At 43.4% G+C, this 27,283-nt stretch overlaps 1 protein-coding gene across 4 annotated transcripts in view; it reads right to left on the reverse strand.

The window, feature by feature from the left end:
• Positions 1 to 12,399: 12,399 nt before the first annotated feature.
• Positions 12,400 to 27,283, reverse strand: part of LOC127928727 (protein kinase C alpha type-like) — a 303,595-nt gene continuing 288,711 nt past the window's right edge. For all 4 annotated transcript variants that reach the window (XM_052516022.1, XM_052516023.1, XM_052516024.1 and 1 more), the window contains 4 exons: positions 27,188 to 27,268; positions 24,796 to 24,903; positions 18,076 to 18,216; positions 12,400 to 15,877 (listed from right to left, as the gene is read on the reverse strand). In XM_052516022.1, the coding sequence (XP_052371982.1) occupies positions 15,710 to 15,877; positions 18,076 to 18,216; positions 24,796 to 24,903; positions 27,188 to 27,268 (498 nt within the window). In that variant the 3' untranslated portion in view covers positions 12,400 to 15,709. The remainder of the gene's footprint in view (positions 15,878 to 18,075; positions 18,217 to 24,795; positions 24,904 to 27,187; positions 27,269 to 27,283) is intronic.

Below are 27,283 nucleotides of genomic sequence, written 5' to 3' on the forward strand. Positions count from 1 at the left end.
TTTCTCCGTCTTGACAAAAAGTCCATTCTCCAACAACCTCTGAAGCACTCGTCTGACGTGCTGAACGTGTTCCTGGAGAGAAGAAGAAAAATCAGTATGTCATCCAGGTAAACATATATGAACTGATCAATCATATCTCTCAGCACGTCATTGACGAGTGCCTGGAAAACCGCTGGGGAGTTGGATAGCCCAAAAGGCATGACCAAATATTCGAAGTGCCCTCTGGGGTGTTAAACGCGGTCTTCCATTCGTCCCCCCTTATGCGAACCAAATGATATGCATTACGTAAACCAACTTAGTGAACACGGATGCTCCCTGTAACCTTTCAAAGGCTGAGGACATCAACGGTAAGGGATAGGTATTCTTCACTGTGATGTTATTCAACCCACGGTAATCAACGCAAGGACGCAGAGATCCGTCCTTCTTTCCCACAAAGAAGAACCCCGCCCCGCTGGAGAAGAGGAAGGACGAATGAATCCAGATGCCAGAGAATCAGAGATGTATCTCTCCATAGCCTCCCTCTCAGGAACAGAGAGTGAATATAACTTGCCTTTAGGCGGAGACTCACCTGGCATAATTCTATTGCACAGTCATAGGGACGATGCGGAGGAAGAGAAGCAGCATCGGGACTTACTGAACACCTCCTTCAGGTCGAGGTATTCAACGGGCACGTTAGACAAATCCACTGCCTCCTCTAGAAACACAGAATCAGACACAGACGAACAGGCAGACACTAAACAGGACTCAAGACACTTGTTACTCCACATGGATATAGAGTTATGACCCCAGTCAACTCTGGGGTTGTGTTGGGTGAGCCAAGGGTGGCCGAGAACTAATGGTGCAAGGGGTGAGTCCATGAGTAGAAATGATAGTGTCTCAGTGTGATTGCCAGAAGTGATGAGTGTGATAGGTTCAGTGGTGTGAGAAATGTTGGGGAGTTCTTGACCATTGAGAGCGTTGACGGATATCTTGTGCGTGAGTGAGGTGATAGGAATCTGGAGTTTGTGAGCGAGCTTGAAGTCCATGAAATTACCCTCTGCTCCTGAGTCCAGTAAGGCTTGGGTGTCGTGCGTGTGGGTGGCCCATCTTAGTCTTACCGGGAGGAGAGTAGATGATGAGGTCTTCTCTGTGGTGACACCACCCGATAGTAGCCTCATGTTTACTACCGGGCCTGATCTTTTACCGGGCAGGAGTGGATAAAGTGGCCCGCTCTACCACAGTAGAGACAGAGTCCTTGGGATCTCCGCCTCTCCCCTCTTCCCGGGAGAGGCGAGCTCTCCCCAGCTGCATGGGTTCGTGAGCGGAGGCTGAACTGGCCGTGTTCCCGCCGCTGGCATGCCCGCCCTCCGTGTCGTTATACGGTCTGTTAGGGGCATGCTCGGCGGCCAATACGACTCAGACGAGCGTCGACCCTCAAGGCTAGTTCCACTAGTCCATTTAAACTCCTGGGAAGGTCCAGAACATAAATCTCCTTCTGATCCGGTCCTCCAGCCCATGCAGGAACATGTCCCACTGCGCTCCTCGTTCCACTGACACTCTGCGGCCAGAGTGCGGAATTGGATGGAGTATTCCAATACTGAACGGTCTCCTTGGCGAAGGTCAGCGAGTAGTCTGGCCGCCTCCCTACCCGCCACGGCCCGATCGAAGACCCTTCTCATCTCCTCGGAGAGTGTCTGGAAAGAGGTGCAGCATGGGTCCTGGTTCGCCCACACCGCCGTTCCCCAAAGAGCCGCTTTGCCTGATAGCAGTGTGAGTATGAATGCTACCTTAGACTGTTCACGGTTGAAGGTCCGTGGCTGCAACGAGAAATGCATGGAACATCTCGTAAGAAAGGCTCTGCAATAGTCAGGATCACCTGAATAACCCTCTGGTGTCGGTAGCCGTGGCTCTAGCTGGGAATCCGGCTCTGGCGGGGCGGGTTGAACTGCCGGTGTAGGTGGCGCAGCGGAACCCCTCAGATGTTGTAATTATTGGATCAGCTGGGATACCTGCGTCGCAAGGGCTTGTACTGCCCGATCTGTGCTGGAGATGTTCTCCTCTTGTTGATCCATTCTCGTGATACTGCGGGAAATGAATTCGGTCAGACTCGTTGAACTCGCTGCATCCATGGTATGGTCAGATCGTTCTGTGACAATACAGAGGCGGATGCAAGATGCAAGCAACGATGGTTTAATGGATACAGTTTACAACAGCAACAGGACAGACAGACTGTACTCAGACGGAATCCGACCCAGGGACTAGGCGCATCTTCCAATGATAGCGTGCTGAGAAATCCAGGGGAGTGTGTCCGGATGGGTAGGAAGGAGCACAGCAGATAATCCACACAAGGGCGGCGAGAGAAGAGCACAGACACACGACACAACCTCAGGGAAGTAACAACGATCTGACAACAAGAAACACTGGTTACAGAACATATAAAGGGAAGATAAGTGGTTCCAGCTGGCGCAGACAATCAGGCCGAGATTGGGAACCACGCCCACACAAACACGGGAGAGAGAGAGAGAGAGAGAGAGAGAGAGAGAGAGAGAGAGAGAGAGAGAGAGAGAAAGAGAGAGAAAGAGAGAGGCAGTGGATTCATGAACCGTGACACCTTTGCCTTGATGACAGCTTTGCACACTCTTGGCATTCTCTCAACCAGCTTCACCTGGAATGCTTTTCCAACAGTCTTGAAGGAGTTCCCACATATGCTGAGCACTTGTTGGCTGCTCTTCCATCAGTCTGCCGTCCAACTCATCCCAAACCATCTCATTTGGGTTAAGGTTGGGGGATTGTGGATGCCAGGTTATCTGATGCAGCACTCCATCACTCTCCTTCTTGGTCAAATAGCCCTTACACAGCCTGGAGGTGTGTGTTGGGTCATCGTCCTGTTGATAAACAAATGATAGTCCCACTAAGCGCAAACCAGATGGGATGGCGTATTGCTGCAAAATGCTGTGGTAGCCATGCTGGTTAAGTTTGCCTTGAATTCTAAATAAATCACTGACAGTGTCACCGGTAAAGCACCCCCACACCATCACACCTCCTCCTCCTCCATGCTTCACGGTGGGAACTACACATGCGGTGATCATCCGTTCACCTATTCTGCATCTCACAGAGACACAGCGGTTGGAACCAAAAACCTCAAATTTGGACTCCAGTCTAATGTCCAATGCTCGTGTTTCTTGGCCCAAGCAAGTCTCTTCTTCTTATTGGTGTCCTTTAGTAGTGGCTTCTTTGCAGAAATTCGACCATAAAGGCCTGATTCACACTGTCTCCTCTGAAAAGTTGATGTTGAGATGTGTTTGTTACTTGAACTCTGTGAAGTATTTTTTTGGGCTGCAATTTCTGAGGCTGGTAACTCTAATGAACTTATCCTCTGCAGCAGAAGTAACTCTGGGTCTTTCTTTCCTGTGACGGTCCTCATGAGAGAGAGTTTCATCATAGCGCTTGATGGTTTTTGCGACTGCACTTGAAGAAACTTTCAAAGTTCTTGAAATTTTCCGTATTGACTGACCTTCATGTCTTAAAGTAATGATGGACTGTCATTTCTCTTGCTTATTTGAGCTGTTCTTGCCATAACATGGATGTTGTATTTACCAAATAGGGCCATCTTCTGTATACCATTCCATGTCACAACACAACTGATTGGCTCAAATGTATTAAGAAGGAATGAAATTCCACAAATTAACTTTTAACAAGACACAATTGTTAATTAAAATGCATTTCTGGTGAATACCTTATGAATCTGGCTGAGAGAATGCCAATAGTGTGCAAAGCTGTCATCAAGGCAAAGGGTGGCTACTTCGAAGAATCTCAAATAAAAATATATTTAGATTTGTGTAACATGTTTTTTGTTTACTACATGATTCCATATGTGTTATTTTATCATGTTGATGTCGTCACTATTATTCTACAATGTAGAAAATAGAAAAAATTAAGAAAAACCCTTGAATGAGTAGGTGTGTGAAAACCTTTGACTGAATCTGTGCATGCACACTGTCACATTCGTCATAAGGATCGGACCAAGGCGCAGCGTGAGTAGAGTTCCACATAATTCTAATAAATCGAAACTCACTGAACAAAACAACAAACAACCAAAAGAACCGTGATGCTACTGATGTGCACTAAGGCAACTATACATAGACAAGATCCCACACCAGAAAGTGGGAAAAAGGGCTGCCTAAATATGATCCCCCAATCAGAGACGATGATAAACAGCTGTCTCTGATTGGGAACCATATCAGGCCAACATAGAAATACAAAACATAGAATGCCCACCCCAAATCACACCCTGACCTAACCAAATAGAGAACTAAAACGTCTCTCTAAGGTCAGGGCATGACACACACACATATCCATGCACACAAATTTACACGCACGCACGCACGCACGCACGCACGCACACACACACACACACACACACACACACACACACACACACACACACACACACACACACACACACACACACACACACACACACACACACACACACACACACACAAAGACATCTACTAGTTATAATCTGATTCTACTATTTCATTAGCTGTAGCCTCTGAACTCTGACAGGAAACATTCACCACTGAAGCGAGACGGAATACAGAGACTACAGAGTCTTCTATTTACATTCACAACCCTGTCACTCACCCACACCAGGCAGTGAGTCAAAAGACAAATTTAGACATGTTCCACTTTAGTGTGACTTATTAAAACAAATTATCTGATATGAAAATCCCCCAATTATCACCAAGGTGATTGCTGAGGGAATGAGTAAGAAGAACATTTTATGGACGCATGATCGGGTTCAAGGTTCATGACATCATCACTGGTAAAAAGGGGGAGGTAAAAGACATCAGAGGGGCAAACTGTCAACAAAAGAGACAACTGTGAAGGCTACAAAACACCTCAACTTGTGAAAATGGCTTGTCCTACTGTATATGCCCAGCAATTCATATTGCCTGGCCCATAAGCATCCTCTATGTTACAAGTGTGTCATCAGACCTACACCCAACCTGTTATACAATTGGATGGTTAGAAGGAGACTGAAGCATGTCCTGTCAGTTAGTTACAATCAAGACCATCCTAGTACTACCCTGATTGAATGAATATATGACACTGTGTTGACTGATAGTAGCCTATATTTAGGCTCTATGGTTGTGATGGTTCTGTTTCTAGACTACGTATTGATGTGTATGTATTTATATAAGACTTACATCCTGCTGTAAACTGCTGATAGCTGCAGAGTCCCATTCTTTTAGTCTCATAACTCATAAACCTTTCCATGGTGGGCTTCACTGTGACTGGGGTTTGTACAGGACAAAATAAAAACCCTCCAACCCAAAAAGGCCTGTGGTGTCGATGGTATCCTCAATGAAATGATCAAATATACAGACAACAAATTCCAACTGGCTATACTAAAACTCTTTAACATCATACTTAGCTCTGGCATCTTCCCCAATATTTGGAACCAAGGACTGATCACCCCAATCCACAAAAGTGGAGACAAATTTGACCCCAATAACTACCGTGGAATATGTGTCAACAGTAACCTTGGGAAAATCCTCTGCATTATTATTAACAGCAGACTCGTACATTTCCTCAATGAAAACAATGTACTGAGCAAATGTCAAATTGGCTTTTTACCAAATTACCGTACAACAGACCATGTATTCACCCTGCACACCTTAATTGACAACCAAACAAACCAAAACAAAGGCAAAAGTCTTCTCATGCTTTGTTGATTTCAAAAAGCCTTCGACTCAATTTGGCATGAGGGTCTGCTATACAAACTGATGGAAAGTGGTGTTGGGGGTAAAACATATGACATTATAAAATCCATGTACACAAACAACAAGTGTGCGGTTAAAATTGGCAAAAACACACACATTTCTTCACACAGGGTCGGGGGTTAGACAGGGATGCAGCTTAAGCCCCACCTCTTCAACATATATATCAACGAACTGGCGCGGGCACTAGAAAAGTCTGCAGCACCCGGCCTCCCCTGCTAGAATCCGAAGTCAAATGTCTGCTGTTTGCTGATGATCTGGTGCTTCTGTCACCAACCAAGGAGGGCCTACAGCAGCACCTAGATCTTATGCACAGATTCTGTCAGACCTGGGCCCTGACAGTAAATCTCAGTAAGACCAAAATAATGGTGTTCCAAAAAGGTCGAGTCACCAGGACCACAAATACAAATTCCATCTCGACACTGTTGCCCTAGAGCACACAAAAAACTATACATACCTTGGCCTAAACATCAGCGCCACAGGTAACTTCCACAAAGGTGTGAACGATCTGAGAGACAAGGCAAGAAGGGCATTCTATGCCATCAAAAGAAACATAAATTTCAACATACCAATTAGGATTTGGCTAAAAATACTTGAATCAGTCATAGAGCCCATTGCCCTTTATGGTTGTGAGGTCTGGGGTCCGCTCACCAACCAAGACTTCACAAAATGGGACAAACACCAAATTGAGACTCTGCACGCAGAATTCTGCAAAAATATCCTCCGTGTACAACGTAAAACACCAAATAATGCATGCAGAGCAGAATTAGGCCGATACCCACTAATTATCAAAATCCAGAAAAGAGCCATTAAATTCTACAACCACCTAAAAGGAAGTGATTCACAAACCTTCCATAACAAAGCCATCACAAACAGAGAGATGAACCTGGAGAAGAGTCCCCTAAGCAAACTGGTCCTGGGGCTCTGTTCACAAACACAAACACACCCTACAGAGCCCCAGGACAACAGCACAATTAGACCCAACCAAATCATGAGAAAACAAAAAGATAATTACTTAACACATTGGAAAGAATTAACAAAAAAACAGAGCAAACTAGAATGCTATTTGGCCCTACACAGAGAGTACACAGTGGCAGAATACCTGACCACTGTGACTGACCCAAAATTAAGGAAAGCTTTGACTATGTACAGACTCAGTGAGCATAGCCTTGCTATTGAGAAAGGCCGCCGTAGGCAGACATGGCTCTCAAGAGAAGACAGGCTATGTGCTCACTGCCCACAAAATGAGGTGGAAACTGAGCTGCACTTCCTAACCTCCTGCCCAATGTATGACCATATTAGAGAGACATATTTCCCCCAGATCACACAGATCCACAAAGAATTCGAAAACATATCCAATTTTGAAAAACTCCCATACCTACTGGGTGAAATTCCACAGTGTGCCATCACAGCAGCAAGATTTGTGACCTGTTGCCACGAGAAAAGGGCAACCAGTGAAGAACAAACACCATTGTAAATACAACCCATATTTATGCTTATTTATTTTATCTTGTGTCCTTTAATTATTTGTACATTGTGTATATGTATGTATATATATGTATGTATGTATGTATGTATATATATATATATATATATATATATATGTATATATATATATATATATGTATATATATATATATATAATATGACATTTGTAATGTCTTTACTGTTTTGAAACGGTTGTATGTGTAATGTTTACTGTTAATTTTAGTTGTTTTTCACTTTATATATTCACTTTGTATGTTGTCTACCTCACTTGCTTTGGCAATGTTAACACATGTTTCCCATGCCAATAAAGCCCTTGAATTGAATTGAATTGAATTGAATTGAGAGAGAGAGAGAGAGAGAGAGAGAGAGAGAGAGAGAGAGAGAGAGAGAGAGAGAGAGAGAGAGAGAGAGAGAGAGAGAGAGAGAGAGAGAGAGAGAGAGAGAAGGGGGGTGAGAGAAGAGAGAGACAGAAAGAGGGACAGAAAGAGGGACAGACGGACAGACAGACGATAAAGGTTAGAGGACACTGCACTCTGTAGTATAGAGAGCCAGAAGACCCAGAAGAGAGGGTACCACACCAGCAGACGACAGGTAAACTAGTGATCAGAGCGTTGGGCCGTAACCGTAAGGTTGCTGGTTCGAATACCCGAACGAAAACTTTCCATTGCTCTGATCCGCGAAAATATATCGATCTGAAACAATGATGAAAGAAAACAGACCAATAAAACAGACCAATAAATCTAGCTCTTTGGTGAGATAAAATAAATAATTTCCCGATATAACTATTGTTCATGTCACTTTGTATTACAGCTACAAGTTGAATGGTTTAGTGAAGTGACATGTCTTTGAACCGGAGAGACCGCTGGATGCATGGGACCTATCCATGGACCTGACATTACGAAGAAGAAAAAACAGAGGCAAAGTGCGCTGCGCTGTAGTACGAAAACATGTTTCTTACATTGGGGTCTAATCACTCATCTTCATTCAAACAATTTACTGTGACTACAGATATCCATTTTAACTGGCGATTCAATCCAAATATCCCCTCTTAAATTCAAATGCGCAAGTCATACAAAACGCAACTCATTGGGAAATAAAAGCGTCCAATTTAAATTCCTTACCTGACAAAATAAACTCGGCATTACATCAGATTGCCTACCTCAGATCTGTGTGTGTAGGATGAGTCTGGGTTCTCTCTCAGTAGTTCTCCCTCCTATGTGTGTCTTCATCTGCACCCCTCACAGACAGTAACAAAAGGTGTTGGAGCGCCGCTGGGTAAACAGACAAGACGGACAGAGGTGCACACCGTAGCCACTCGCTTCTTGGCATGAAGGTGGACTTCCCCCAGAGCTCCTAGGATTTAGCACGCGACCTCACTCACTCACTAGTGACGACGGACATATCCGCAGACCGCACCAGCACGTAGCTGTCCTGCTCAGCTCAACTCAGATGCTTCAGCTCAACTCAGACGCTTCGTGCCATGGTGATTGAAATGCTGAATGCGGAGGCTACGAGAGAGAGAGAGATAGAGGGAGAGCACCAACCAAAACAAACTATTTCATCAGATTACATACAGTCTTACACTTTTTCCCGAGAAAGGTGACGTCAATATCACCCCCTAAAGGAGTCCAGCCACCAATGATAGATGCTCATATGGCTTACTGTATATTAAAAACGTTTTGAGATCATCAATAATGAAATAATACGTCTACCTCTGGATTTCCCTAGATTGCATTAGAGAGATTGTATTGATATGTTATTTATGTGTGCAATTCCTCAAAGTATCCTAAAAATAAATCTGAAACATGTCCTCTTATTTTGTGAAAACGTGTCACACATTTCTGATAGAGTGAGCAGAAAATAACTTCTCACCAGTGGAAAAATACAAAATAAGCCCCAGCAAAACAGCTGATACAAAGGCATCATAATCACTGTGCCTTTATTCTGTCTTGTCTAGAAACAGTCCCGGGCCCCTGGGACTTCAGCACCAAGGCCAGCGCCTGCCATGAACGAAAGACAGATGAGAGAGAATGCTTTGGGCTGGATTCAATGAGTATGACAGAAGTATCGCAGAAAATCCATGTTACAGCTCGATTTAAATGTAAAGGCAATGTTCCCGTGTTCACGGAGACTTCATTGACGGTAAATACTTCATATGTCAGCTCAATCAGACATTACTTTTAAATCTAAGTAAACATAAGGAACACTCTAAAAAGAAAAGGTTCCTGGAGTACCCTTTAGGGGTTCTTCAAATTAAAACTGTGGGGAAACCTCTAGAAGTTCTTTGAGGAACCCTTTAAAATAAACCCCTTTTTTATGGATCATCAAATAAACTTTTGAATAACTTTTTGGGGTTCATTTTTTAAATACCCCCCCCCCCATATTATTATTGTTAATGATAATAATATGCATAACAAGAACACAATATTTTAGTTCTCAGTTTATCATGATTTTAGTGGCAAAGTCTAATTTAAAAATTGTAATATGAGGTAAACTCCCAGCAGAGTCCCAAGTCCTCTGGTGTGTTGATGTTAGTGTGTTGATGTTCTCTGTATCCATAGCCAGAATGATTTTGCCATGCGTTGTGTTCGAACACATGTCCTGTTATATTCATCAGAGGTGTAGGAGGGTGAAGTCTGTGAATCCCAAAAAATGTAATTATACATAAGATTAACAAAACACACAACAGTATTCATACCTTGTTTTTTTGTGGTGAATGTGAATGAAAACCTTTTTGATGAGGGTTTTCATATACATACCTTATCCATAGTGGCCTATAGGCTATTCATTCACCTTTGTATGCCTCCGTGTCTGTATACCTGCAAACACAGTCATCTGCACCCAGTTCAGTCATCTGTACCCAGTTCAGTCATCTGCACCCAATACAGCCAGTCTTCAACATATTATAGCCTACATATTCTTACCTCCTTGTTGATTGATATCCATTGAATTGTGTCCAGTCTTTGTTTTAGAAAAGATTTTCACAAATATGAAAAGAGAGATGTTATCATTACAAAACAATATCCATTTAGATCATATAAGGGACCAACCTTAAATTGAGGAGATCTTTACATTTCTCAGTTAGGTGCCTGCACCTGCTGTCCTTTCAAATTCAAATCCAAATATTTCTAGTTGGGCAGTTAGGTTCCTGCAAGAATCCCCACCAACTAAGGAGGTTCCTCGATGAACCCCACCTCATATGGGGTTCTTGGAAGAACCTTTTGAGGGCCATTTGCAGTGCCAGGAAGACTAATGTTCTTCAAAGAACTTTGAGGATCTCAGAAGAACCCTTGTTGAACCCCTACTTTTTAGAGTGTACCAACAAAGACTGTCATTGAGCATAGTGATAAGTTGTCTGCTACAGTCAGGTTCTCATAAGGGATAAAATATGAGTCTTCTTGTCCCCGTACACACTCATGTTGTACAAGGAATGCATAACACATTTGGCACCACCGTTGTGATACAACAGAGAGTTCTTCAGTACAAAAATAACAACACAAGCAACAGACAAAACTGTCCATTGTATCAGAAAAATATCTGTTGTATCACAACCATTATGTCAAATGCGTTGTAAATAAGTTGTACAATCTAAGTGTGTAGGGGGCCTTTGAGTGCTTTACATGAAGCAAACTGTTTACTCGTGTGTTCAGTATTAGCTTATATTGTCACGCCCTGAACTTAGAGATCCTTATTTATTCTCTATGTTTGGTTAGGTCAGGGTGTGACTCGGGTGGGAGAATCTATGTTTTCTATTTCTTTGCTGTTTTTGCCTAGTGTGGTTCCCAATCAGAGGCAGCTGTCTATTGTTGTCTCTGATTGGGGATCATATATAACTTGTCATTTTCCGTTTGGGTTTTGTGGAGTTTAGTATCTGTGCCTGACGGAGCTGTCTGCTTTTGTTTTTGTATTCGTTATTTTTGTTTGAGTGATTCTTGACAATAAAGATCATGAACACTTTCCACGCTGCGCTTTGGTCCACCCTTCCTTCCTTCCTTCCGACGAGCGTTACATATATAACCGACGAGGTATATCTCAAGGGCATATCTTATCTAGATGAACTTCCATTAGATTCCAAAAGTAGTCTGCATTATTATGGCTTTATGAGCAGGTTCACTTGCTCAGCAACTGGAATAGAATAGGAGGAGCCAACGTACCAGGCCAGGTCTGTGTCCTGTGAATGCAGAGTGGTCCACTTAGACAGACAGAGAGAAATAGAGAGAGAAATAGAGAGAGGGGGAAGAGAGATAGCGAGAGAGGGGGCGGGGGGGGCAGAGAGTGGGAGAAACAACAGACATACACACACATTACGAGGCGAACCCCAGCCCAAGACAAAACAAACAGCAGGACTCTGCTGATTCATCTGAGGGCTCAGTAGGCTTTGATTGCTGACAATTTGTCTGTGTGCAGGCCGAGTGTGCTAAACCTCTAAACGCTCCTATCTGGAAGGCCACGTTTGAAGGGTTAATATGAAGAGGGCAGACAACCTTCATCCTTTTGTCACCCTGAGGAGATGGAAAAGTTACTGCTGTGACGTTTCTGTTGTTCGGTGAGAAAATACTGAATGTGGCATTTGGATATTGGTGAGATTGCGTTGCTTTTAAGCAAGAATACTTTTGAAGTCTGTGAGGCAAAGCGGGATTCCTCATGGATAGCAATAGTGATATACAGTACAATGATACAGTAAACCGACCAACATGTAGAATCTACATACGAAGTCTGGGAGGCAAAGCGGGATTCCTCATGGATAGCAATAGTGATATACAGTACAATGATACAGTAAACTGTCCAACATGTAGAATCTACATACGAAGCCTGGGAGGCAAAGCGGGATTCCTCATGGATAGCAATAGTGATATACAGTACAATGATACAGTAAACCGTCCAACATGTAGAATCTACATACGAAGCTTGGGAGGCAAAGCGGGATTCCTCATGGATAGCAATAGTGATATACAGTACAATGATACAGTAAACCGTCCAACATGTAGAATCTACATACGAAGTCTGGGAGGCAAAGCGGGATTCCTCATGGATAGCAATAGTGATATACAGTACAATGATACAGTAAACCGTCCAACATGTAGAATCTACATACGAAGCCTGGGAGGCTACAGAAAGCTAAACAACACAAATAAGGCAGTTTGCATTTTCATTGGTTTATTCATACACAGTATCCTTTATACCCCAGTTAGCAAAGGGACTTGGGAGAACTTGACAAACAAAAGCAAGGAGAGTGAAATGAAAATAAAGCATACAAAACATCCCTGTGTTGTGGTCCCATGATCGCCACGGTAATTCAAATAATGACTGCAAGTTATTGTAGTTCCTCCTAAAAGTACATACTGCTTGGAGGTTTTGTGTCTAAAGGAGCCCAAACACCGCCCACTCACTAGACATAGATTCTCAATGTGAGACGTCATTCACAGGGCTAACTATGGTTAGCCTCTCTTTCCCACTAGTATCTGATACGTTCTATAGAGAGTGCTATATTCTCCATGTCGAAACCTCCACATCTTTGAAGTAAAACATAATATCTAGATGGACAGACAAGATCCTGACTCAATGAAATGCTTCTCAGTTTGTCTCATCAGCAATGTTGTGTAAACATATGGTTCCCCTTATTTCTAATAGGTCCATTTTGTCCAGATGGGACACTTTAATACTAAAATGGAATCAAAGTTACATGTTAACATCCTTTCAGTAGTCATCCCCATTGAACAGCTACATTTCAAGGACATGCTACAAATACCTTTGTCTAACAGAAACAGACTAAATGCAAGACATTTGGCAATAGGCTGAAACGCCAAAACAACTGTGTCTTTGTGGTCAGGGTGTATTAAACAATAGACCAACATTTCTTTATTCTTTGGCAGTTCAGTTGTGTCTGATTGAACTTCCTGTGCTTGTTCTGTGTTGATCTCTCATTATGTAGGTTCACAGTCTGGCACAGAAAGAGAACTTCTGCATAACCACAACCAAAACAGAAGAGACAGAATATTCAAATCGTTGTGTCCATGGCTTAGATGTGAGTTCTGACTGAATTTAGAACTTGGTTGAGTCAGGAGACTGAACACTAAGACAAACCAATAAACAAATGGAGAAGAGGAGAACAGAAAGAGGAGAGAAGTGTAGTGGGAGGGGCTAGCGGGACAGGCGTGTGTCTCACTGTGATGCTTGGTGACACATGAACTTCATACTGTACACCTGGGGATCTGTGTTAACATGCATCATGCCTTCTCTCATGCTTAGATCAGGCCTTACCCTCACATGCACACAGCGAAAGCCAGAAAACACACTTCTGCCTCTGATAGAAGAGAAACCAAGGTTAGGAGTAGGAGTGTATTCAACCAGGGACCACGTGCCACAGTCACACATACTGTAGATACTGCATATCGTCTGTTAAACATTAAAGGTAGAGTCAGCGAAGTAAACAGCTTAGTATGTCAATCTCCGCAACACACTGAGAGTGCGGGTCAGTTTTGGTCCAGTGGCTACTACGTTGTAAGAGCATGAAGGGAACCCATCTACAGATACTGTGGGTGACTTTGTGAGGGTGAAGTCTTGAGTCTTGCTCATCGCAATTTCTGCGATGCTTTTCGTGCAAAGGTCATTTCTCTGACTCTACCTTTAAAATAGTCAAAAACAAACCGTGGATAAATAGAGAAAATACATATTACAAGGTTTCGCTGATAACAAAGCTACCAAAGATTCAGCCAAACGTCATGTGTTTTTGGGATAGTCATCTAAACAGAGATGTGTAACCCGTCTAAGGTAGTAAAAGCACATTCAGTTCGTGGTATAAAATCTGCGAGTCATTTCTCTTTTTGAAAAAGCTCTTTCGATATCTACAAAATGGTCGACAAATAGGGTAAACAATGTTCTCTCTGGACAGAAAGGTATAGAGGGAAACATGCAGAATATGTTGAATAAGTAACAGAAAGTGGGGTAGGACCTTCATACAGACAACAATGACTGAATCAACAAATAGCATAATACTTGGTTTTACAATGATAAATATCAGACGTGTGCTGCATCCCCTAGAAAGTCATCTAGCGCTTATTCATAATCAGGAAATAAGCATGCAACCGACAACTGCATTGTGCACATGGAAAGAGCATTTTCAGTAGTAAAATCCAAACATCGTCTTCTCATGAACCTTAGTTCAAGATTTTTCCCCATAAATAGAAGTCCGGAATACCAAGTTACATGTTGTCGCAAACCTCATGAACAGAACCATATCCTCAATTCAGTCTTGCTCATAAATTCTCCTAAATAACTCTGAGAAAATTGGTACCAGTGCTTTCACCAAAAATTAAATTGGACACCATCTAAAATGTTCATCATTGTTTCATCAGTCAACTGTTCATACGGACCTAAAAGCTGTTCTTTAACAACATACTAGGTTAGACACAGCTATACTTGGTGGGTTACATTTTAGTAACGTTTTGTAAACGTTTGATAGCGGTTTGTAAACGTTCGGTAACGGTTTGGAGTATATTAATAAAACTGCCAGAGAAACATGGTGTTGAGCTTAGTTTAGCGTGCTGACACCATCAGAAGGGTTGACGGGTTCGCCACAAGGAAAGACATAGTTGACTATAGGAATTTCGTAAGAAAAGGACACTGTAGATAGTAGATGTTTATATAGATATGTACTGGAATAAAATGATTTGTTTCACCTCTATTTTGGCACTCGTGTAACAGTAGATAATAGACCTCTCTTCTCTGTAGGTATATAAATATAATCTAGAATGTGGTGTAGCAGACTGTTTAGAAATGGCAGTACAGTACAGTAGGTACAGCAGAGAGAGGAAAGGTAGGGACAGGAGGGTATGTTCCATCATGCTTCATAGGGAGGGAGTGCTCTTTTACTATCCATAGCAACACACTGAGGAATCATGAGATACTGTATGTAGTCCCACAGACAACTTCCAGACAGGAAGGTACTGTAGTGTTTGGCTCTAGGTTCTAGAGCAAGTAGGAGGTTCTGGAACTGTGGAAAACATGGAACCCATTCCTGAATGTTAGGCCAGTAGGTTGCAGAGTTAAAGGGTTCCCCATGGTAACAGTGTGCAATTCATGTCAACGCTTACTGCAGGCCTACTTCTCAAATCAATGTATCCATGATTACTGGGCTCAATCACCAGATAGACATACTCCTCTGTACACCAACCCCTCCCCCCTCCCTTACCCCCTCCATCGCATCAGACAAATTCCAATCGAGATCGTTCGCGGACAGCTTGTTTACAGAATGTCGCCGACTGAAGTCCAGAGAACACATGAAGATAATATTAGTCTCTTTGAAAAAGGGACAATAGGGAATTGGTGGTCAATCTGAAGTGTTGCTGTCCCAGTCCCAGTCCACATGGCTCTCTTCTCCCCCTCTCTCCTCTCTCTCTCTCTTGCTCTCTCACCAACCTCTTTCTCTCTCTTCCTCCTCTCCCTGATCTATCCCCTCATACCACACTGTGAAGGAGGGAAGGGTGGATGAACTGTGGGTTGATGTAGGAGAAACCAGCGAAGTCGCTCTGGTCAATGTTGGCGATGACTAGCTGGTCTGGAGGGGTCAACATGGGCTGGGTGCGTGTGAAGAACTTGTCAAAGTTTTCTGCTCCTTTGCCACCCTGTGTGGGTGTGTGAGAGAGAGGGGGGAGGTAGAGGGAGAGACAGAGACATGGCTGATATTAGGTGGTAAAGGAAGTGCATTATGTTGCCCACAGCAAGAGGATGTCTAGCTGTCACTTTTTGTGGGTGAATGATCTCATTACAACAGTATACTGTACCTCACGATACCTCCAGAATGATCTCATTATGACAGTATACTGTACCCCACGATACCCCCAGAATGATCTCATTATGACAGTATACTGTACCTCACGATACCTCCAGAATGATCTCATTATGACAGTATACTGTACCTCACGATACCTCCAGAATGATCTCATTATGACAGTATACTGTACCTCACGATACCTCCAGAATGATCTCATTATGACAGTATACTGTACCTCACAATACCTCCAGAATGATCTCATTATGACAGTATACTGCACCTCACGATACCTCCAGAATGATCTCATTATGACAGTATACTGTACCTACCCAGATATGATCTCATTATGACAGTATATACCTCCAGAATCCAGAATGATCTCATTATGACAGTATACTGTACCTCACGATACCTCCAGAATGATCTCATTATGACAGTATACTGTACCTCACGATACCTCCAGAATAAATGGAGACCAGAATTAGCTCTGTTTGTATGTGAACCCACACTGATACATCTGCCATGAAGCAATGCGGTGGATATGGTGTGAGGGCTAGGAGGCTTTTAGAGGGCTATTTTAAACCTATGTATTCTTAAACCTCTGTAGGAGGGTTCGGTCACAAAGCCCCCACCCCGGCAAGTGTGTTTGTAGGAAAAGAAGGGGCTGTGATGGAGAGAAGTGGGATGGAGGGAGAGAGGGGTGGGTAGGGGTTGGGGTGTGGGTTTGGTCACAAAGCCCCCACACCTGGTTATGAGAGTGTGTTTAGCAATAGGAAGGGTGGCAAAGGAGGATGGTGGGATGGAGGGAGGGATGGAGGAGGGTAGATGGAGGCTGCAGCTGTGCTCCAGCAGTCTTTTAACCTCCCACAGTGACACATGGCTGCAGGCTCTCAGAGAGACACACACAGGCACGAACACACACACGAACACACGGACGAACACACACACACACACACACACACACACACACACACACACACACACACACACACACACACACACACACACACACACACACACACACACACACACACTAAGTGATGCCTACATTTCTACAGTGGCCAATTTAGTTATGGAAACAGACTCTCTAGTTTTACAACTCTTTAGAAATATGATACAAACCCCACTTATGAGTAATAGTGCACCTGAAGTGTGTGGCTTTGATGTTGTGCATCAGAGTGGTGAGTGGTCCTCTCCAGCCCTTTCCTGCAGTCAAATGACCAAATCGCCCTCTAGTGGCCTCATGGGTGGAATGTTATTCATATTGTTTAGAAACATATATTTTTTTAAATGCAGAAAATGTTGTGTTTCTATGTCAAGCGGTTTTGTTATATTTCAGGTTCCTGTGATGTATATAAAGTGTAATATTGGGATTTGAACAAAAAATTGAAATACATTTCAACTCCATATCTGACATGGTACGGGTGTCTTCTTCATTTTAAGACCATAACCATGTGTGTGAGGTGTATACATTTCTTTCAAAGTAGATTTATTTAAGACTACCAAGAAACATTCCGTGTGACCCTGCTTTGGCCCACTGCATTAAAAGGTTAAAGTGCCAATACGTGTTTCCTACATCCACTTTTTGACTTTTAATTTCATGATATTTCCCCATTGATTCTTGAGGAATATAACTTATAAAACCCTCAAGAGCTTAGTTAAATGTTTTTACTCCATCAGAACCCAAAATATAAGCTTGTTTTACTCCTTTGTTTGTAAACAGAATCATTGTAAACAAACACTGTATCACCTCAAAACATGGTTAAAACTGTCATTTTGATATGATGGATGGTCAGTCTTTCTATCCATAGCTTTGTCTATGAATTTGAGAGTGGATACATTTCTCCAGCCCCATCTCTTACTGTAGCTATCAGTGGAGGGGTGACGCTTTGTAATGGTTTGAACTGAACATTTCCCCTTTAAAGAGACTTGTTATGATAGCAGCCTGTGCATGTGGACAAAAGGGTCTCTTTCATCTGATCATAGACTTCCAATAACTTCTGGAATGACTCTAATAGCTGGGTAAGTCACGCACGCACACATACACACCGTTTTAGGCTTGAATGGCGGTTGGATCTCTCTGTTGGCGAGGCGGTCCCAGTCGATACGTCTGAAGAAGGCCTGCTCCCGGATGTCCCTCTCGCCCTCCAGACCACAGCCCAGACGCTTTGATGGGTGCTTGGTCATGAACTGGAGGGTGGGGGAAGTAAAGTGATGGGGGAGGGAGAGAGAGGGAGGGAGGGAGTGAGAGAGAAAGAGAGAGAGAAGCCCATAACTGAACATTATAGAAGCTACAATTGTATAGCCTCGACAACAGCAGTTCTTTATTACTGGTGGTCTGTTGTGTAGCTTCCCTTCAACTCTTAAAGCCACTCTATATTTCCCTTTCCAACAGCCTTCCTTAGTAACCTTATTTTTGATCCATATTTTCATTATTCAGAATCCAGCCTAAAAATAGAAAGGGGGAAATTGCAAATGATGGTTATCGATAATATGTATTTAGCGCCTATTTTATTCAACTCCAAATTGTCTCATTTAATAATGATTTCATAGATCATATAGATTTAAAGGTGGAGGAGAGAAGGATTGAGGAGACGCGCCTCTGTTGTCACGACGACAATAGCATCAGATGATGAATTACTGTACATGTTCAGAAGCATGGACAGCAGGTGACATCATTCCTAAGTAACTGAACTGAAGACAGAACATCTAAATTGAATCTCTTCTGTGTGTAAATTGCTGCAAAATTCCAATTTCAATGGTACACTACCATTCAAAAGTTTGGGGTCACTTAGAAATGTCCTTGTTTTTTAAAGAAAACTCATTTTTTGTCCATTAAAATAACATCAAATTGATCAGAAATACAGTGTAGACATGTTAATGTTGTAAATGGCTAATGTAGTTGGAAACGGCTGATTTTTTAATGGAATATCTACATAGGCGTACAGAGGCCCATTATCAGCAACCATCTGTGTTCCAATGGCACGTTGTGTTAGCTAATCCAAGTTTATAATTTTAAAAGGCTAATTGATCACTAGAAAACCTTTTTGCAATTCTGTTAGCACAGCTGAAAACTGTTGTACTGATTAAAGAAGCAATAAAACTGTCCTTCTTTAGACTAGTTGAGTATCTGGAGCATCAGCATTTGTGGGTTCGATTACAGGCTCAAAATGCCCAGAAACAAAGCACTTTCTTCTGAAACTCATCAGTTTATTCTTGTTCTGAGAAATGAAAGTTATTCCATGCGAGAAATTGCCAAGAAACTGAAGATCTCGTACATCGCTGTGTACTAGTCCCTTCACAGAACAGCACAAACTGGCCCTAACCAGAATAGTTTCTCAAACTAGACACTAATGTACTTGTCCTCTTGCTCAGTTGTGCACCGGGGCCTCCCACTCCTCTTTCTATTCTGGTTAGGGCCAGTTCGTGCTGTTTTGTGAAAATTGAACAACAGTTCAGCTGTGCTAACAGAATTGCAAAAGGGGTTTCTAATGATCAATTAGCCTTTTAAAATTATAAACTTGGATTAGCTAACACAACGTGCCATTGGAACACAGGAGTGATGGTTGCTGATAATGGGCCTCTGTACGCCTATGTAGATATTTCATTTAAAAAATCAGCCGTTTCCAACTACAATAGTCATTTACAACATTAACAATATATACACTGTATTTCTGATCAATTTGATGTTATTTTAATGGACAACAATGTGCTTTTCTTTCAAAAACAAGAACATTTCTAAGTGACCCCAAACTTTTGAATGATAGTGTATATAAGCATGGCCATCCACAGAAAGAAGAGGAAGACTATGTGACTTTGATACCAAGGAGACCAGGGATGGTGGCCCGCCAGGTGGCCCGCTTTTGTAGGAACTTAGTCAGCACCTCAACTTACTGTTGAGAGTTACAATTGTAGAATGAAATGTGTTTGTGCATCAGCAGTTTGTTTCTTGTCATGTCAGTCACTGACAGTCACTCAATCAGCCCATGTCAGCAAACAAAATGAGATTGGTAAGTTAGTCGATCCAGCAATATTAACATGTAGTAATCATGGTCAAATTACCGACCGGGGGCCCTTATTCATTTTCATTACTGAAAACATTTCTCATCACCCTATGGCAAAACATGTGGAATTACAGGAAATTAGCTGTAAAATCACACATTTTTTCTCTCCACCCACTGCCAATGAAATGAGTTATAAAATTGCTAAAACTTCCCTCCGCTCCATGGGAAAATGTGTAGAAATGCAGCAAACTTTTCTCTACGCTCCATGGCAAAACTTTGTTGGGGGGGCAACAAAATTTCACGTAGGGTCTGACTGCATGACTGGTTATGGATGTGGTTATGCAGATCCGTGATCATGATGAGTTCAGATTTTTTGTGGCCCTCACGCCTATCCAAGTTGCCCATCCCTGAAGTAGAGAGAGAATCAGATGCTCACTAGATTAGAACAGGACTCTGTTTTAAATAGTTCAGAACACATCTTTGCTTCAACTCAATGGAATATAGTCATATGATAAGCATCCTTGTGACTGTAAGGGAATAAAACCAATTATTGAGAGTTGTGTCCATGTTGTGGATTTCAAGTTGAAATAAAAGCCTATTGGACAACACCCAGCTCTACGTATTGTATATCATTCTGTTTTTCAGTTGGAGCCTGCTATCCAGTTCCAAATCACATTGGCACCGTTGTGTGGTGTCAAATATATATATATATATGTTGCCTCACAAGAATTGTGTAAAATGCTTTGTACATGAGTTGAACAACTTATATATAGGGTCATCGATGCCCAATTATAATGATGACCCCATATCTCCCAGTGAGTTACTGTAGGAGAGATGCAACCCAATATCTCCCAGTGAGTTACTGTAGGAGAGATACAACCCCATATCTCCCAGTGAGTTACTGTAGGAGAGATGCAACCCCATATCTCCCAGTGAGTTACTGTAGGAGAGATACAATCCCATATCTCCCAGTGAGTTACTGTAGGAGAGATACAACCCCATATCTCCCAGTGAGTTACTGTAGGAGAGATACAACCCCATATCTCCCAGTGAGTTACTGTAGGAGAGATGCAACCCCATATCTCCCAGTGAGTTACTGTAGGAGAGATACAACCCCATATCTCCCAGTGAGTTACTGTAGGAGAGATACAACCCCATATCTCCCAGTGAGTTACTGTAGGAGAGATACAACCCCATATCTCCCAGTGAGTTACTGTAGGAGAGATACAACCCCATATCTCCCAGTGAGTTACTGTAGGAGAGATGCAACCCCATATCTCCCAGTGAGTTACTGTAGGAGAGATACAACCCCATATCTCCCAGTGAGTTACTGTAGGAGAGATACAACCCCATATCTCCCAGTGAGTTACTGTAGGAGAGATACAACCCCATATCTCCCAGTGAGTTACTGTAGGAGAGATACAACCCCATATCTCCCAGTGAGTTACTGTAGGAGAGATACAACCCCATATCTCCCAGTGAGTTACTGTAGGAGAGATACAACCCCATATCTCCCAGTGAGTTACTGTAGGAGAGATACAACCCCATATCTCCCAGTGAGTTACTGTAGGAGAGATACATCCCCATATCTCCCAGTGAGTTACTGTAGGAGAGATACAACCCCATATCTCCCAGTGAGTTACTGTAGGAGAGATGCAACCCCATATCTCCCAGTGAGTTACTGTAGGAGAGATACAACCCCATATCTCCCAGTGAGTTACTGTAGGAGAGATGCAACCCAATATCTCCCAGTGAGTTACTGTAGGAGAGATACAACCCAATATCTCCCAGTGAGTTACTGTAGGAGAGATACAACCCCATATCTCCCAGTGAGTTACTGTAGGAGAGATGCAACCCCATATCTCCCAGTGAGTTACTGTAGGAGAGATACAACCCCATATCTCCCAGTGAGTTACTGTAGGAGAGATGCAACCCAATATCTCCCAGTGAGTTACTGTAGGAGAGATACAACCCCATATCTCCCAGTGAGTTACTGTAGGAGAGATACATCCCCATATCTCCCAGTGAGTTACTGTAGGAGAGATGCAACCCAATATCTCCCAGTGAGTTACTGTAGGAGAGATACAACCCCATATCTCCCAGTGAGTTACTGTAGGAGAGATACAACCCCATATCTCCCAGTGAGTTACTGTAGGAGAGATGCAACCCCATATCTCCCAGTGAGTTACTGTAGGAGAGATGCAACCCCATATCTCCCAGTGAGTTACTGTAGGAGAGATGCAACCCAATATCTCCCAGTGAGTTACTGTAGGAGAGATGCAACCCCATATCTCCCAGTGAGTTACTGTAGGAGAGATGCAACCCCATATCTCCCAGTGAGTTACTGTAGGAGAGATGCAACCCCATATCTCCCAGTGAGTTACTGTAGGAGAGATACATCCCCATATCTAACAAGTGAGTTACTGTAGGAGAGATGCAACCCAATATCTCCCAGTGAGTTACTGTAGGAGAGATACAACCCAATATCTCCCAGTGAGTTACTGTAGGAGAGATACATCCCCATATCTAACAAGGAGTTACTGTAGGAGAGATGCAACCCAATATCTCCCAGTGAGTTACTGTAGGAGAGATACAACCCAATATCTCCCAGTGAGTTACTGTAGGAGAGATACATCCCCATATCTCCCAGTGAGTTACTGTAGGAGAGATACAACCCCATATCTCCCAGTGAGTTACTGTAGGAGAGATACATCCCCATATCTCCCAGTGAGTTACTGTAGGAGAGATACAACCCCATATCTCCCAGTGAGTTACTGTAGGAGAGATACAACCCCATATCTCCCAGTGAGTTACTGTAGGAGAGATACAATCCCCATATCTCCCAGTGAGTTACTGTAGGAGAGATACAACCCCATATCTCCCAGTGAGTTACTGTAGGAGAGATACAACCCCATATCTCCCAGTGAGTTACTGTAGGAGAGATACATCCCCATATCTCCCAGTGAGTTACCGTAGGAGAGATACATCCCCATATCTCCCAGTGAGTTACTGTAGGAGAGATACATCCCCATATCTAACAAGGAGTTACTGTAGGAGAGATGCAACCCAATATCTCCCAGTGAGTTACTGTAGGAGAGATGCAACCCAATATCTCCCAGTGAGTTACTGTAGGAGAGATACATCCCCATATCTCCCAGTGAGTTACTGCAGGAGAGATGCAACCCCATATCTCCCAGTGAGTTACTGTAGGAGAGATGCAACCCAATATCTCCCAGTGAGTTACTGTAGGAGAGACACAACCCCATATCTCCCAGTGAGTTACTGTAGGAGAGATACAACCCCATATCTCCCAGTGAGTTACTGTAGGAGAGATGCAACCCAATATCTCCCAGTGAGTTACTGTAGGAGAGACACAACCCCATATCTCCCAGTGAGTTACTGTAGGAGAGATACAACCCCATATCTCCCAGTGAGTTACTGTAGGAGAGATACAACCCCATATCTCCCAGTGAGTTACTGTAGGAGAGATACATCCCAATATCTCCCAGTGAGTTACTGTAGGAGAGATGCAACCCCATATCTCCCAGTGAGTTACTGTAGGAGAGATGCAACCCAATATCTCCCAGTGAGTTACTGTAGGAGAGATACAACCCCATATCTCCCAGTGAGTTACTGTAGGAGAGATGCAACCCCATATCTCCCAGTGAGTTACTGTAGGAGAGATACAACCCCATATCTCCCAGTGAGTTACTGTAGGAGAGATGCAACCCCATATCTCCCAGTGAGTTACTGTAGGAGAGATGCAACCCAATATCTCCCAGTGAGTTACTGTAGGAGAGATGCAACCCCATATCTCCCAGTGAGTTACTGTAGGAGAGATACAACCCCATATCTCCCAGTGAGTTACTGTAGGAGAGATACAACCCCATATCTCCCAGTGAGTTACTGCAGGAGAGATACATCCCCATATCTCCCAGTGATTTACTGTAGGAGAGATGCAACCCCATATCTCCCAGTGAGTTACTGTAGGAGAGATGCAACCCCATATCTCCCAGTGAGTTACTGTAGGAGAGATACAACCCCATATCTCCCAGTGAGTTACTGTAGGAGAGATACAACCCCATATCTCCCAGTGAGTTACTGTAGGAGAGATGCAACCCAATATCTCCCAGTGAGTTACTGTAGGAGAGATACAACCCCATATCTCCCAGTGAGTTACTGTAGGAGAGATACAACCCCATATCTCCCAGTGAGTTACTGTAGGAGAGATGCAACCCCATATTTCCCAGTGAGTTACTGTAGGTAAGATACAACCCCATATCTCCCAGTGAGTTACTGTAGGAGAGATACAACCCCATATGTCCCAGTGAGTTACTGTAGGAGAGATGCAACCCCATATCTCCCAGTGAGTTACTGTAGGAGAGATACAACCCCATATCTCCCAGTGAGTTACTGTAGGAGAGATGCAACCCCATATCTCCCAGTGAGTTACTGTAGGAGAGATACAACCCCATATCTCCCAGTGAGTTACTGTAGGAGAGACACAACCCCATATCTCCCAGTGAGTTACTGTAGGAGAGATACAACCCCATATCTCCCAGTGAGTTACTGTAGGAGAGATACAACCCCATATCTCCCAGTGAGTTACTGTAGGAGAGATACAACCCCATATCTCCCAGTGAGTTACTGTAGGAGAGATACAACCCCATATCTCCCAGTGAGTTACTGTAGGAGAGATACAACCCCATATCTCCCAGTGAGTTACTGTAGGAGAGACACAACCCCATATCTCCCAGCTACTTACTCCCTTGCAGATGACGACAGCCTCCTTAGACATGGACTTGGGGTAGGACACGTTGTGCTCCATGATGGACTGGAACAACTCATCTTCATCCTCTCCATCGAACGGCGGCTTCAGGGAAACAACATACACACGTCATTCATTGATACAGTTGACAACCAAAATGTACACGCGAGTGAGGGTCCACATTTTACTGCAATTTGCTTACTGAAGGTCCACATTTGTAGCAACATGGTTATAGTGGATAAGATATGAAAATAAGTTTACTGTACATGCAGTGCTTATGGTATACTTACAGTATATCTTTAAAAAGGACAAATAGCCAAAGAAATGTGACCAATCATGTATTTTGTCAATCCCCTTGTCTTTGTGATCTTACACAGCGCGATACCACAGCTTTGTGTGCTCGTTACAAAGAGGGACCGGACCAGCCACCACTCTGAGGTGGAATAAAACAGAGGACAGTTGGGAACTCAGCCCTAAAAACCCAGCAGCCACTCAGAACCAACCTGTGGTTCTAATTTCTCTCTCTGTGTGTGTGTGAGTTTCTTTAATGTTCCCCTGTGAAGTCTTTCATCTGTCATAGAAGTCATTGGTGTACAGTGGGTTCATATTGGCAATAGATGCCAGCCATAGTTCTCTACCATCTGTTCAGATTTTCCCATCAGAATGCAATGACATGCTTTGCCCTGTTATTGAGTGCTACTGTGACAACAACACCATTAGCACACTCTGCCAACCCGGATGTCCTAGCCGTGTCTGAATCCTGGATAAGGAAGACCACCAAAAACCCTGAAATTTCCATCCTTAACTGTAACTGTGATATAATCTCCTGCAGAGATAGCCTGCAGAGTTCTGTCTTACTACCCAGGTCTGTACTCACTGCCTCATTGCCTGCATCCGTAATGGGTCTGCGGTCAAATGACCACCCATCATCACTGTCAAACGCTCCCTAAAACACTTCAGCAAGCAGGCCTTTCTAATCGACCTGGCCCGGGTATCCTGGAAGGATATTGACCTCATCCTGTCTGTAGAGGATGCCTGGTTATTCTTTAAAAGTGCCTTCCTCACCATCTTAAATAAGCATGCCCCATTCAAAAAATGTAGAACCAGGAACAGATATATAGCCATATATAGTCATATAGCCCTTGGTTCTCTCCAGACCTGACTGCCCTTGACCAGCATAAAAACATCCTGTGGCGTACTGCGTTAGCATCAAACAGCCCCTGTGATATGCAACTTTTCAGGGAAGTTAGGAACAAATATACACAGGAAATTGGGAAAGATAAGGCTAGCTTTTTCAAGCAGAAATTTGCATCCTGTAGCACAAACTCAAAAACATTCTGCGACACTGTAAAGTCCATGGAGAATAAGAGCACCTCCTCCCAGCTGCCCACTGCCCACGAGGCTAGGAAACACTGTCACCAACAATACATCCACTATGATTGAGAATTTCAATAAGCATTTCTCTACGGCTGGCCATGCTTTCCACCTGACTACCCCCACCCTGATCAACAGCCCCCCACAGAAACTCGCCCAAGCCTCCCCCACTTCTCCTTCACCCAAATCCAGATAGCTGATGTTCTGAAAGAGCTGCAAAATCTGGACCCCTACAAATCAGCCGGGCTAGACAATCTGGACCATCTCTTTCTAAAACGATCTGTCAAAATTGTTGCAACCCCTATTACTAGCCTGTTCAACCTCTCTTTCGTATCGTCTGAGATTCCCATAGATTGGAAGGCTGCCGCGATCATCCCCCTCTTCAAAGGGGGAGACACTCTAGACCCAAACTGCTACAGACCTATATCTATTCTACCTTGCCTTTCTAAGGTCTTCGAAAGCCAAGTTAACAAACTGATTACCGACCATTTCGAATCCCACCGTACCTTGTCCGCTATGCAAACTGGTTTCAGAGCTGGTCATGGGTGCACCTCAGCCATGCTCAAAGTCCTAAACGATATCATAACTGCCATCGATTAGAGACATTACTGTGCAGCCGTATTCATCGACCTGGTTAAGGCTTTCGACTCTGTCAATCACAACATTCTTATTGGCAGACTCAATAGCCTTGGTTTCTCAAATGATTGCCTCGCCTGATTCACCAACTACTTCACTGATAGAGTTCAGTGTGTCAAATTGGCAGTCTCTATGGGGGTGCCACAGGGTTCAATTTTCGGGCAGACTCTTTTCTATATATACATCAATGATGTCGCTCTTGCTGCTGGCGAGCTGAGATAAGGGGGGACTTTACCTAGCAGGGTCTTGTAGATGACCTGGAGCCATATATATATATAGGCTATAGGATGCTGTGAAATATGGACTCAGCATAACATGAGGCCACATTTGATCTATTGAACAATAGACTTCCATCTGACAAATATACTACTGCACGTACCTGTCCTGCTAGCATCTCGTAGAGGAGAACCCCATAAGCCCACCAGTCCACTGATTTCCCATAGGGCTGATATGCAATGATCTGTCAGGAGAGAGG

The sequence above is a fragment of the Oncorhynchus keta genome, unplaced genomic scaffold (genome assembly GCF_023373465.1).
Source record: "Oncorhynchus keta strain PuntledgeMale-10-30-2019 unplaced genomic scaffold, Oket_V2 Un_scaffold_3567_pilon_pilon, whole genome shotgun sequence".
Lineage (NCBI taxonomy): Eukaryota > Metazoa > Chordata > Actinopteri > Salmoniformes > Salmonidae > Oncorhynchus > Oncorhynchus keta.